This window comes from Lytechinus variegatus, chromosome 1 (assembly GCF_018143015.1).
Source record: "Lytechinus variegatus isolate NC3 chromosome 1, Lvar_3.0, whole genome shotgun sequence".
In the NCBI taxonomy this organism is placed as follows: Eukaryota; Metazoa; Echinodermata; class Echinoidea; order Temnopleuroida; family Toxopneustidae; genus Lytechinus; species Lytechinus variegatus.
This window is the reverse complement of record NC_054740.1, coordinates 77,477,114-77,490,440: the sequence shown is the minus strand read 5'-3', so window position 1 is coordinate 77,490,440 and position 13,327 is coordinate 77,477,114. Positions and strand designations below refer to the sequence as shown.

Here is a 13,327-nt window from a genome sequence, read left to right as displayed (position 1 = left end):
TTTAGCCTATCATAAATATTCCTATGATAAGAGAATTGCTTTTTAATTCACAGGTGTATGTTTGATGTCAATGTAGTGTTACTCAGAATGCAAACTGCAACATGTAGAATTTCTTTATAAAGAAAACAATAACCTAAATATACATATCATGTATATCAATCATTCATAGCACATTTTTAAAAGGTAGGTCAGTGCACAATTGGTCATACCAACACAGTCTTCTTCACTTTTCTGATGCATTGCTGATATTTTGAGTAGAGCTCATCTTTTCCAAAGGCTAATTCAAATGGTTCATCATTCACTGGCTCGCAAATCAATGATTGCACCGAACGCTGTCACCCTATTCTCAATTCAAATTATTTTCCCCTCCGGAAAGCCTGAATCATAAATTCTTTCTAAAACCGCAATTGTGTGTTGAACGATGAGCATGCATCTTCTTCCAGATTGATATCAGAGAGCTAAAAAATGTGTCTAAAATTCCAACAAATATTACTTTACCTTTGAAGCAAGGATATACCTCATTCTAAAAATCCCTCCCCTTTCCATATGAATGCTGTATGTATGTAATGCTCATCACTGATAATTTGAATCACTTCATTGTGTTTATATAACCAAGCACAACAACAATGGAAATGTATGATGCACATTTAAAATCATATTTACTCGGGGCGACCCCCTCCTAAAATATGGTCTTTGTTTGCAAGATGTTGGATTCAACATGAGGACTTGTATATATATGCTCAAATTACAGTTAAAAGAATTACATTATCAGATCATAGGAACAAGACAACCAAGTTGGAATTAAACTACATTTCTGAATTTCAAGTTCCCCCAATGTCATCTCTGTGAGGAAATTGCTATACATAGTATATACAGTGTATATCTTCCTATTTAGCTCACTACAAAGCCAAATATTAAAACTAAAATCTATTTGGCTTTAAGTGGTTAACCAGTTTGTATCAGTTTCTCTTTAAAAGAAAAACTAAAAATAATCTAAGGAATAAGCTGGAGACTGTAGTCATTGGACTGACCTTTTCCAAAGATAACATAACTTCCTACATTTATTTCAGATCAAATTATTACAATTAATAAATAAACAGGGAAATATCTGATTCATCTAATCCTGTACTAGCTAGGTTTTTTCATCTTGTGACTTATTAAGTTCCAGTTCCCAGTTTCTTTATTTTTATTCTACTGTAGAGCAAAAGTGATTTTTTTTAATGTATACATTTTAAAAGGAACAAGGAAGTTGTGTGCCAAGTTCAGATAGTCTCTCAGTGGATTTGTGGTGCTGCTATACCACAAGCTCAAAATTCCCCAATTAAAACAAGAACTGGGAACATACATGTATTTGCATATTGCAAACAAAAACATAGCTTATATTATATAGTTAAAACAGAAATAAGTACTCTGTAATGAAAATATTTTTTCACAAATTTTTGCCCATAGGGCTTTGTCAAGTGATTTATTGAGATCAAATGCCAAGTATATATATGGCTTAATATATATACATGTATATATATATATATTTGAATCTAGATTGGTGCTACAATGAAAGGACTACTTTATTTCTTGCATACAGACAATTTAAGGTCAAATTCACAAAAAAATCAAACAAGCATAAAATCTCATCAAATCGAATGTAAAATAAAAACTTTATGAAAGATTATTTTTCAGACAACAGTGTATGTACACAACTCAGTGATATGCAACTGAGAGAGTTGATGTCCCTCAATATTTTATTTTTGTTTGAATATATTTCGATTCTCACAGATTTGACAGAAAGTACTGTTTTACCCCCCCCCCCCCCCCCTGTGGAAAATCCTAGGAACGCTACTGCATACAAATGAAGAACATTATTATTCTTTCTTTCCATCTTCAAAGATATTATATGTTAGCCTACATGTAGATGTTATAGAAATCATAAGGCTGTGACTACAATAAATTGAATTGAATTTAGATGTTTTGAAAATGTTCATGGCAACCAAAAGGCTACTTTTTTGTTCATCAAGACATGTGCGAACAATGATACATTTTATAGTAGGCCTAATGTAATAAGTCATGATAAAGTACATGGTTTTTCAAATAAAAATAGATTCATTAAGCCATGCCCAACCGATTACGTTACAATACCCTTGACATATCATTAGGCCTACATGTATACTGTATGTTCATTTCATATAAATTTGTCTTAAGATTGCATGCTTTAGGAACAATGCAATTGTGACACGAGAATGAAAAATTAAGGTAAAACCTATTATGCAAGTAATAATAAAATCCCGTGGGCTTATAGTATTATAAGCAAGGCCATAACGACTATATATACACAAGAACCAACTTAGCGTACACACAGTCTGATGAGTGTCTGCATGGAACTGGGATATCATGACCAAAGCTCAATGCTAGATTAGAGAGGAATATATTGATTGAAAATCCAATATACTCCACACAAAAACCCACGCGAAGAATAAACAAACATAGGGGGTGAATCATCTGCTCGCATGAATATAATCCAATTACTCGGTGTTGCTAATTTGCATAATGTAACCCTGTGTCTAAGACTACCAGCATTCATCCCTGGCTTACCCATTCTACTGTATAGCATCATATCACTATCAATGTGACAATAACTTTTAAGGTCGAGTATCATACAAAACTTAAATAACCGAAATCAGAGCCAGGCAGGCTAGAATATACAGGAGGTCCATTCTCATGTCATATTGAAATTGCTGCATACTACCTGGGATTACTACATGTAGAGTAATTGCATAACTGTCCAGGCTTAGAATGACAGGGGGTTGACCAGCTGTCAAAATAACTGACCTCTATCTGTATCACCTTTGAGTGTTAACGGACATGTATATTATCTTGTACACAAACAGTATAGACCTACCAGTATATATATATCTTTGCATTCTATTCCATACAGAAATTATTTATTGCATTATGGTTGGAATTTGGGCGAGTACAGAAGAATGTACTGTACACAAAAACATTCGAAATTGGCTCCTCCTCCACAAAATAAATTGCTTTACAAATTGTAACCCCGAGGGCTTTCTCAAGAATGTATTATTGTATACATAATGCAAGTATTATATAAAATATGTGAGTGGGACCGCGAATGTGGGCGAGTGTGTGGGGGTGTACTGTATGTTATATTGGTACTGCGAGCGAATATAAGGAAATTACCTGGAAATGACCTAAGCAACCTACAGTGTACAAAACAATTTACCACATCTCTAGCAACCATAAATCCAGGAACAAATCATACAGGGCATGCTCAGGAATAGTTTTGTGGTTTAAAGAATAAGGAACAATGTGAGCATATTGTAAAGAAAATAAATACATAAAGATGAAATGGGTAGTATGCCTGGCTAGCTTATTTACTAATAAACAAACCTGATACCATATAAAAAAAAAATCATGATGAAATGAGGCTCACAGTAAACTGTTTATTATTGGGAGGACCGTGGTCTAGTGGTTACAACTCTCTGTCTTTAAATCAGAGGGACTTGGGTTCAATTCCAGCTAGGGAGTGTTTTCCTTCAGCAAGAAATTTACCCACATTGTGCTGCACTCAACCCAGGTGAGGTGAATGGATACCCATCAGATTTAATTCCTTGAATGCACTCAGTGCTGAAAGGCAGCTCGGGCTAAAACCATGTTATAGATTACTTCTAAATAGATGGCGCTATATAAATGCCTCGATCATTATTATTATTATATATGTCGACCTCTACATTGAATAGTCACCCAAGTCATATAATTTTGTTCAGACCATAAAATGCAAACACGTAGTATTTACATCTTCTTTAATAGTCAAATTTGCTTCAGTCAAACAGATTTCTGATTTGACTGGGGTAGATTCACACACATGTACTAGGCTACTACATGCCAGTACTATGTTACAAAACAGATTTTTGAGTATTCACAAGTCACAATGAGAAAAGTGTACAATATCCTTTGAAATATATCCCTGTAAAATACATGTATTCTTTTCATGCAACTTTACTGAATTTCCCTTCTTAAAGGTAAACTGGTTGGATCATTGATTTTTGAATGGATATTATCATTTATGACTGTCCTATAGATTAGGAAATGTTGATTATAATAATTATAATAATAATAACAGCTGGATTTATAAAGCCTAAGAATACAAAGCACTGCTATTATTACCCTGGCTTTAGCTCGAGCTACCATCACAGGTGCTCAATGCATGCAAGCAAGGAGCTTCTTGATGCAAGGAATTACTTCTGCCAGGTACCCATTCACCTCACCTGGGTCGAGTACAGCACAGTGTGGATAAATTTCTTGCTGAAGGAAAACATGCCAGGGCTAGGATTTGAACCCACGACCCTTTGTTTCAAAGGTGAGAGTCAGAACCACTAGATTACGATGCACCCACATAATTAATAATCTATTCTGGGAAATTATTTTATCAATAGGCCTACTAACATTTTATTATCATATATCATCATAACTGAAAAAAAATATTCCCTAATTAAGACAAATGGTTATTACTGCATGTCTAGAAAATGAACTTGAAGTGAATACAATGTTACAAATCTTCACCTTTCCCCACCCACAATGGGAGTTTTTTTTTCTCCCAGTATTCTACAGTGTCTGTGACAAAACAAAACCTCATTGTTTTGATATATTACCCCTCCTAGTAGGATATGTGGTGCATTACATTGTACTTGCAAAGGCCTATAATGTATTCAAGCTAATTCTACTTTTCATTTCACGTAGCATCTAAATAGGCTCAAACCATATTTCCTCATCATATTGTAGGCCTAAATGAAGATTATTTCGTGATTGATTCTCAAAGTGGGGTAATTTATATGGGGCCTAATTTAATGCTTTGAGCTGTTATTTTGGATTTTCAATTTACAGACTTGCATTTAAAGATTAAGCTGTTTTACAAGTGGAACTGGGAAAACTTATGTTAGCATAAATTAGGCCTAGATATAATTAAGGAACTTACAGCTACATGTTAATTGTCACATTATCTTCTCTAATTGGCAAACAAGATGAGATGCACTATTTTATCAATTCATATTATTGTACATTTCTTTTCAAAAAGATGAATAAAGTAGGCTATTATTAACACAAAAAAGATAGATTAGATTATACATTGCCTCTAAATTAGAGGTGATGCTGATACAGTGTTGGCCAATTTATTTAATGATGTTCTTTACATCAAGCTCTACTGACTGCCTCAAAAAGAGAAAGTTGAACCCTCTAGTACCCCCCCCCCCCTCTCCTACCCATGGAAACAGTTCAACAGCGCATAGTACTACACTACATATTTTTATTCCAGATGCAGTAAATTTATTTTTTAATCTGCACACAATATACCTGGACAGTTAGTGTGAATATTATTGATTTTTTCTTTGTAATCTGTTGACAATATGTTCTTTGAATTGTGACATAACACTGACTGAAATCAGTGTGGACAATCGGAACAATGAGAAATTGAAAGGGCTCCAGACAGGTTAATGCTATGAATATATCTACAGTTTTCATGTCCTCCACTTTGACAGGAGACGAATAGAGACGAAAAAATGTGTGACAGAGCAGAGGGAACAACATCGTACCACAGCATACACACACGAGCTCTACACTGAAATGAATTCACACTACAATTTTGTGTATTCTCAAACAGGGGCCGTCTCGAAAAGGCTGTCTCGTAAACCGTAGTAGTATTCTGCATTGGTAATCGAGCGCTCGCGATCATGTACAATTCACATGATGAGAAAATGACCACTTTCTTCCGTAGTGAAAAACACGTTTATTACATGGAAAGTTTAACACATATATCCCAAAATTTGTAGGCAGAAAATCATCAATAATTAAAGAACAAGAGTTGGATGTCTTGCTTATAATGAAGAAGGCGATCATAATGAAATTTTACCATAAACATAATATAATTTTCCATCAATGTCATTTTACGATACCTGACTCCAGGATTCTTCCACAGAAGGCAGAGCTGAAAAGCAACCAGTTTCACCGATAATTTCCAGCTCGTTGAAAATGCCACCACTGGGTAATGCATCCATAGTTAGGCACTGTCCAGTTTCTGATCAAAAGCCGAGAAAACCGAAGAAATTGGCTCTAGAAATTCACCAGGTTTCAACCAGATACCTCGCCGATTTCTAGAGTGATAATAGGGAAATGTTTTGATAAGCTGGTCCAGCCTGATTTGCAAAAACCGACCCGGCCCCCTCGCTCCGGTCGCAGCGCATGCACACAAACACCGAAATCTTCTCGCATGAATCGGCATCATGAATATGCATTTATGATAATTTTGTTCCCACACGATCGACCAATTACATCATGACATGCACCTGTTCATAAACAATTATGCTACAGGCCAATTGACGAGGCCGTTTGACTCGCTATCAATATGCATTATTCATTTCATTGCTGATTGGTTGTTGGCCGACAGGGTCGGCTCCTTATTTGGTATAATGGGGAGAAATATATCAGTTTCTATTTTTGGCTCCGTATATAAGCTGGAAGAGAGACGAAGAAGATGAAGTTCAGTATCAGAGTTGCTTTCGTCCCGAAAACACCTTGAGAAATTGATGTCTGTATTTAATGCATCTTTTGCAGGTATTTTAAAGAAAATTTCTGGTATAACTTGAGATCCATAATTCGAGAAGGTTCGGATTCATTTTCTCGTTCCAGGAGGGGATGTCTTCGTCAATATGATTTTGGTAAATGCATTATGCTAGTGAAAAAAATTCAGGAGGTGACTTGTTGAATATGTTTTATAAAAAGGGAATAAATTGATGGCAAAACATTTGGAAAGCAATTGGAGTTTGAAGAGGAGGCACAGATAATGATGAATATAATAAACAATGTTAATTATAATGATGTTGATGATGATAATAATGATGATCATGAATATGACAATAATGCTAGTAATAAATGAAATAAAATGAATAAGAATAATTACGATCATAATACTGATAATGAAAGTAATAATGACAATGGTGATAATAATAACAGTAATAGTAATAAAATGAGAGGATAATGATTGATATCATCATCAGTGGCGTATACTGATAAAAAAAATTATAACAAAGCCAGGGGCGGAAATCTCTCCCACAAGGTAGCGGGGACAAGGGGTGGAAAATTTGACAAGCAAAAAAAAGGGTTATCATCCCAAAAGTAAGGTCATCTCGTCCCTTATAAAATTCATGTTTTGTTTCGATTTTGAATGATGAATTTCTTACCATCATGACTTGTATTAAAAGACCAGAAATAGTAGGGGTGACATTTGATATCGTGTCCCCTCTTCTATTTGGGTAGGGGGACACGTTTGAAGATATATATAGACTTTTTGTACCCCCCCCCCCCCTCTGCGACAGGCAACGTGATATGGAGATGACGATAAGTTATGTTGCGAGTGCCTCTTCATAAGTTGGCATCGTAAAACATAAGTGCCCCATATTCGTAATATTCACCCATTCTGTGCCTTTTTATACACTAATCCACCCCCCCCCCCCCATATACACTGTAAATTGTATGGATTTGAAATAAATCCATTGTAGCCTGCATGGGGAACAATGATAAATTTTATTTGAATCCTTAATATATATTTTCTTCATCTCAAACAAGGAATTTCCATGTGAGTAGATACCGTATGGGGGGATCGTGAGTATCTGTATGATTTTCATTATTATTATTATTACACACAGACGTACTTGTATTAGTATTTTTATGAAAATAAATCTTTGTATTTTTTCATTTGGATTGCAAGTTGCATGTAATTTTACCTATTTTACAATTATAAATTTAAATCATTTCAAGCCCAGCATCCCTTTCTCTAATAATTTGACGAAATTCTACGCGACAATAGGAATATATACAGTGTAATTTTCCTACCCGTCCCGTTTACCAAATTCTGTAAGGAATTTCTTTCAGGTGCTCCTTTGAATTTAGAATTTGTAATTAATAAAGGTTGTCTCTTTTCATTTAAAATCAGATCATAAAAAAGTTGTCCATATTTTAGGGGGACTATGGATGACTTGTTACGAACTAATTTGTAAAAAGAATATACAAACTGATTTTACCATCCACGTTTACTTTTCATGTATAAATATTTTTTATCAATATATTTATGTATTCGTTAAAAAAATGTTAGAGAAAAAGAAGACAATGCTCTATGCATTTTTAATTCTATTCAAATTATTCAATTTGTCTATTGCAATTTGACAGGCTCTCGAGAGCGCCGAGAAAACCGTGAAACTCCGAAGTCCGATTCGTCTCTGCATCTATCAACTTTTCTAGTTTGCGCCCTCTATCGATAAAAGTTTTCAGCAAATTTTAGCCCATGCCTGATACACTACACTCTACCAGATGATGATGTTGATGATAATCATGGTAATACAAATGAAGAAGATAAAGAAAAATAAGAAGGAGGGGAAGGAGAAGAAGACGAAGAAGAAGAATGCTTGATCCACCTATCCACAAGCATTCATTCATTTATGATTATCATTCATTCATTCAGTCAGTCATTCAATCAATCATTCATTCATTCAATCAGTCAATCAATCAATCAATCATTCATTCATTAATTTTATTCATCCGTCTATTTAATTTGCCTATGTTCATTCATCGATTCATAAATAACACATTTCATTTAGATCTTAATGGGGGGGGGGGCTAGCGTAGTCAGTCTGCAGTCTGCCTCCCCTGACGAGTCACAACCCATGTAAGGAAAGTATTCCTGCCCCCCCCCTTGACGAGCTTGAAGACCGGCTTGAAGACCTTTTTTTGCTTGTCAATTTTTTTTTCTGGTTCGAAATCCTATATTTTTGGTTGAAGACCATTATAATTATCATTTATGATGGAATTTTCGGTTTCACCATAGGACTGTTGGACCCGGTGTTGGACTCCTGACGAAGAGCAGACCACCAAATTAATATAGTGAGTTCTATAGTCTCACCATTATGCAAACCTTGAACGCTCACATGTTTTCTGTATCTCCAAATCATGATGCATCACGTTGTTTGTAAAATTGCAGTGGTGTAATGAGCCCCCCCTAAAAAAAAAAAAAAAATAGGGGGCTAGATATCTTGGGAAGAGTTTGTAAAAAAAAAAGCAGCAAACAAGCAAAGCGAGTTAGCAAAAATTTACATTTGTATATTACAATTTTTTTTTCATTGTTTTTCATATTCTGACATATTCAGAAAATATATATTCACCATTTTCTTTCCTTTCATTTCCCTCCTTTTTTTCATGGTCGTGCAATTTTTTTTCTCTTTTTTTTTTTTTGGGGGGGACAAGCGCCCCAAGTCCCCCCTCCCATCTGTATGCCACTTGTTAAAAAAGAGTCCTATCATTGGAACAGGATAAAGTGCAATAATCGTTATGATACGCTGCTTTGACAATGGTAACAATAAAAATGAAATTCCATTTTCACTCTTTTTCAAGAGTATAAAAAATCTAGAAATTTTAAGTTATAAAATTAGCTTTATATAGGTTGAAAAAAATCCATGAGACTTGAATTGTTGACCTATATTTTCATTAAACACAAATATAATCGAAAGAGAATATTTTTTAATATGTATGCAAATCCCCACTTCCAATAAAAAAGAGTGGAAAGAAGAAACTAATTTTGTTAAATTTTTCTGAAACTAAATCGGTGCGTAATGAGCAGCCGATTCTTTATATTTTTTCTTGGTCTGTTTTTTTGTTTATGAGGGGCATAGGCTGCGGAGCAGAGGATAGCTATTGTGTTTGGGGGGACGCAACAATAGCCGCCCCCCCAACACAAAAGATAATCCTCTGCTCCGCCGCCAATGATGAGGGGGAATTAAAGCCCCAAGTTCCCTGTACGCCAGTGTGAAAAGTGGGGCTCAAGTTATTGATGATGAGCAGGCAGGTTATCATCGAACTTGAAGATATTATAGTAAAAAAATATGGCGGCTTAATGGGTGCATGCACGTGAAATCTAGGTACTCTGAGATAAGTCTTTTTTTCCAAACGGAACAAGCGAAAATCAGGATATTGGACGAAATGGACTATTAATTTTGTTCACTACTGTATATCAAACACTGAAACAGAAAGCCACTTGCTATATAAGAGCCAGAAAAAAGGGAATTATAATGATAATAAATAAAAACCTCGATAATATAAAAAAGTTGTTGCTCTTATTGCTTTTAAGGATTATTTCGATGGATATATGAAATGAAAAATGAATCACCTACCATTAATTTTCCTCCTTCCTAAAATTGGAGAGGGGGTAGGACGAAAAATAAAATAGGCTAATTATTTTCGTGTGCTTTCTCAAAAACAAATCATTAAGAAGCAACGTTTGTCATCATAATTGTTTTGAGGCAAAAAGCGAATTAAATCACTGTGACCGGTGGGGTTAGCCTCTCCTCCCGATAGAGCTAACGTCCTATATCTGAGGAACGTAGCCTTCTTGACCTGGCACTCGCGTACAAATGGAGGGGGGGGGGGCTTAGCTTGGAGGCTCATGGATCCCAAAAAGTTTCACGACCAAGAAATAAGGGGGAAAGTTAAAGAAAGGAGAGGAAAGGGACAAAATATTTATTTTCTGAATATTAACAATTACAAGTATAGATTTTTTTCTATTTAAAAAAAAATCAAAATATGTATGCGCGCTCGCAGCTTTCAAGAAATTTTGTCCCTTCTGTCATGCTTAACGGTTCTCAAGGTTTTTGTCTCATTAACGCCACTGTGTAGGGGAAGGCGGGGTAAGTTGAGCATAGGGGCAAGTTGAGCCACCAGCCCCAGGCCAATAATGAATGAGTCAGACATTGTGGTGGTGTCATGTATTGATGACCCATAGCATAACCACTAACCCCACTACATTGTTTCCAACTTTGAAACAAAAACTATTTTTTTAGAGGGAAAAATATCAATTTCAGCCAAAAAAGTAAAAAAGAGTGTGAAATAGATAAGTGCTTTATAAACACACATGTCTTTAAATATAATAAAGACATGATAACAACATTATTAGTCCAGGTATAGATCTTCATTTTTGTCATAGTCTTTTGTAAATATGATGGATGCATAATAAATGTGTGGATACAAAATTATCGCAATAAGTTCGGACTGGGGTAAATTGAGCCAAACAGCATGGGGCAAGTTGAGCCATGGTAATTCCTATGGTCATGTATCTTAAAAAACAAACAAACCATAAAAATCGATTGAAATGCAGGCTGAAAGGAGCAAATTTACATGACTGCTCTTTTCCTTTTACAGGATGTTAGTATTTTTAGAGAATTAGCAAGTGAAAAGACTTTAAACAAAATATTGACATGCTGGTTCTCCCCCCATACATTTTGTACATAGTTTTTGTGGCTCAACTTACCCCAGAAGGTGGCTCAAACTTAGCCCATAATTATATGGGGCAAGTTGAGCCATTTGACATCGTTTTTTTCAAAGGTCACGATGACTTTCAGTGTGGGGATAAAAAGTTATATATATAGGTGGAAAATATTTCAGAAGAATTAAATTTCAAGGCAAGGTACTTATTTCGACAAGATTATTAATCATATCAATTCTAACATGCAAAAAGCAAAAACTGTCACAACTTACCCCGCCTTCCCCTACAGATTAGAGTCAAAATTACAAGGGAAAGACTAAGAGCGGATAGGCCTATATACCCCTACATCAGAACGAAAAAATACACTGCTATAGAACAAACAATGAGTGGAGCGTTGTGGCCCAGTGGATTAGTCTTCGGACTTTGAAACAGAGGGTCATGGGTTCGAGTCCCAGCCATGGCGTAATTTCCTTCGGCAAGAAGTTTTTCCACATTGTGCCGCACTCGACCCAGGTGAGGTGAATAATACCCGGTATGATTTATTCCTTGAACACTTAAGCGCCTATTAATAGGGCGGCTCATCTACAGCCCGGGTAAAAGCGCAGTTGAGTATATGCACATAAATGCGCTAAATGGACATATTATTATTATATCACAACAATGAGAGCAAATTAACTCTTACTGCTTTTGAAATAAAAAGAAAATGCACATTTTTAAGAAGATCAAACAAGAAAATTAAGAATCTATACTGAAAGGTGGATGCAGGACAGGTGTAGGCCTCTGTAGCTAATAATAAAGCCATAGAGGGATACTAGTAAAACTTATCAGAATGCCGGGCCAGATTACAGGAAATTTGATGAATAGAAAATGGAAATAAGCAACAGGTGTTTTTTTTTAAATCTTGTTCGTTTATAAACCCCAGGCAGCACTGGCGTACAGATGGTGATGGTGGGCTGGGTATGACCCTGAAATTCTCACCACCGTCCTGCAACAAAAATAATAATAAAAATATTTTTAAAAAATTGAGAAAAAGAAAGACTAAAAGGAAAGGAGAACGGGGAAAATCTAATATCAGTTTTTTATATATATTTTTTATGACAATGGACACTCTCAAAGTCAAAGGTAAAATCTTACATTTTAAGAAAGGCATTCTTTGATCAAAAACGGGATCCGAGTAAAAAGGATGTCTTTTTCACGATATGGCACGCGTAACGTGATAAGGGTGTCAAAAACACAAAAATATTGAAAAAAGGGTATCTATTTCGCTACGAAAGTTACGTGTTTAGGGTCAAATTTGCGGGGAAGATAAAACAAAATTAGAATGTTTATAAAGGATGTCCTTTTTGCCCCAACACTACGTGTTTAGAGTCCGATTTGCACGAGGCGTGGAAGGTGGGGCTGTACTAAAGAAGCGTGTAAAGGTAAAACCAATGACCGAAGGACCACTGAGTGACATAACAATAACATATTCCTGGACTTATAGGGATTCATTTTAGGGAATTAATACTTGGCAAGAGTATTATTTTGTTCCCAATACTTGTTAAGGGTAGTGTGCATTTTTAGAATATATGGAAAATACGTGTTTAGGGTGCTTTTCGAGACCCCATGGTCGCGCATGGTATATCCACTCGTAAGTGGAAGTGCCCCCCCCCCCCCCCCCCGGCCGGGTCCGATTCTACTATCCCTCCTGCGTTTCTTTTCATTGACGTTATATTCAATCGATTCTGATTTGGTAATAAGGGTCTACAATTCCCACATGGTCCTGGGAAGCGGGGGTGCTGGGGATGCTGAACAGGTGCTGAAGCATCCCCAATAATTTTTCGGGGACATGCTGCATATTCTCCGTAATACTAATATAGACAGCACCCATGGAATTCTGGAAGGTGTGAAAACATGGGAAAATGTAATCAAAGTGACCTTCGTTCTGTAGTGAAAACTCTTTAGTCTGTTTTTTGGTTGTCAGATTTATCAGCATCGTCATGCAGTGAAAGAAAAATCGTTCCCAGGTACCGGTCCCCC

The 13,327-nt window shown here is 35.8% G+C and overlaps 1 protein-coding gene across 1 annotated transcript in view; it reads right to left on the bottom strand.

Annotated features, from left to right (window-relative positions):
• LOC121423785 (Krueppel-like factor 6) overlaps positions 1-6,235 on the bottom strand; it is a 43,983-nt gene extending 37,748 nt beyond the window's left edge. Inside the window, exon 1 of the mRNA XM_041619276.1 lies at positions 5,958-6,235. Coding sequence (XP_041475210.1) covers positions 5,958-6,059 — 102 coding nt within the window. The 5' untranslated portion in view covers positions 6,060-6,235. The remainder of the gene's footprint in view (positions 1-5,957) is intronic.
• Between the last annotated feature and the right edge of the window lie 7,092 nt (positions 6,236-13,327).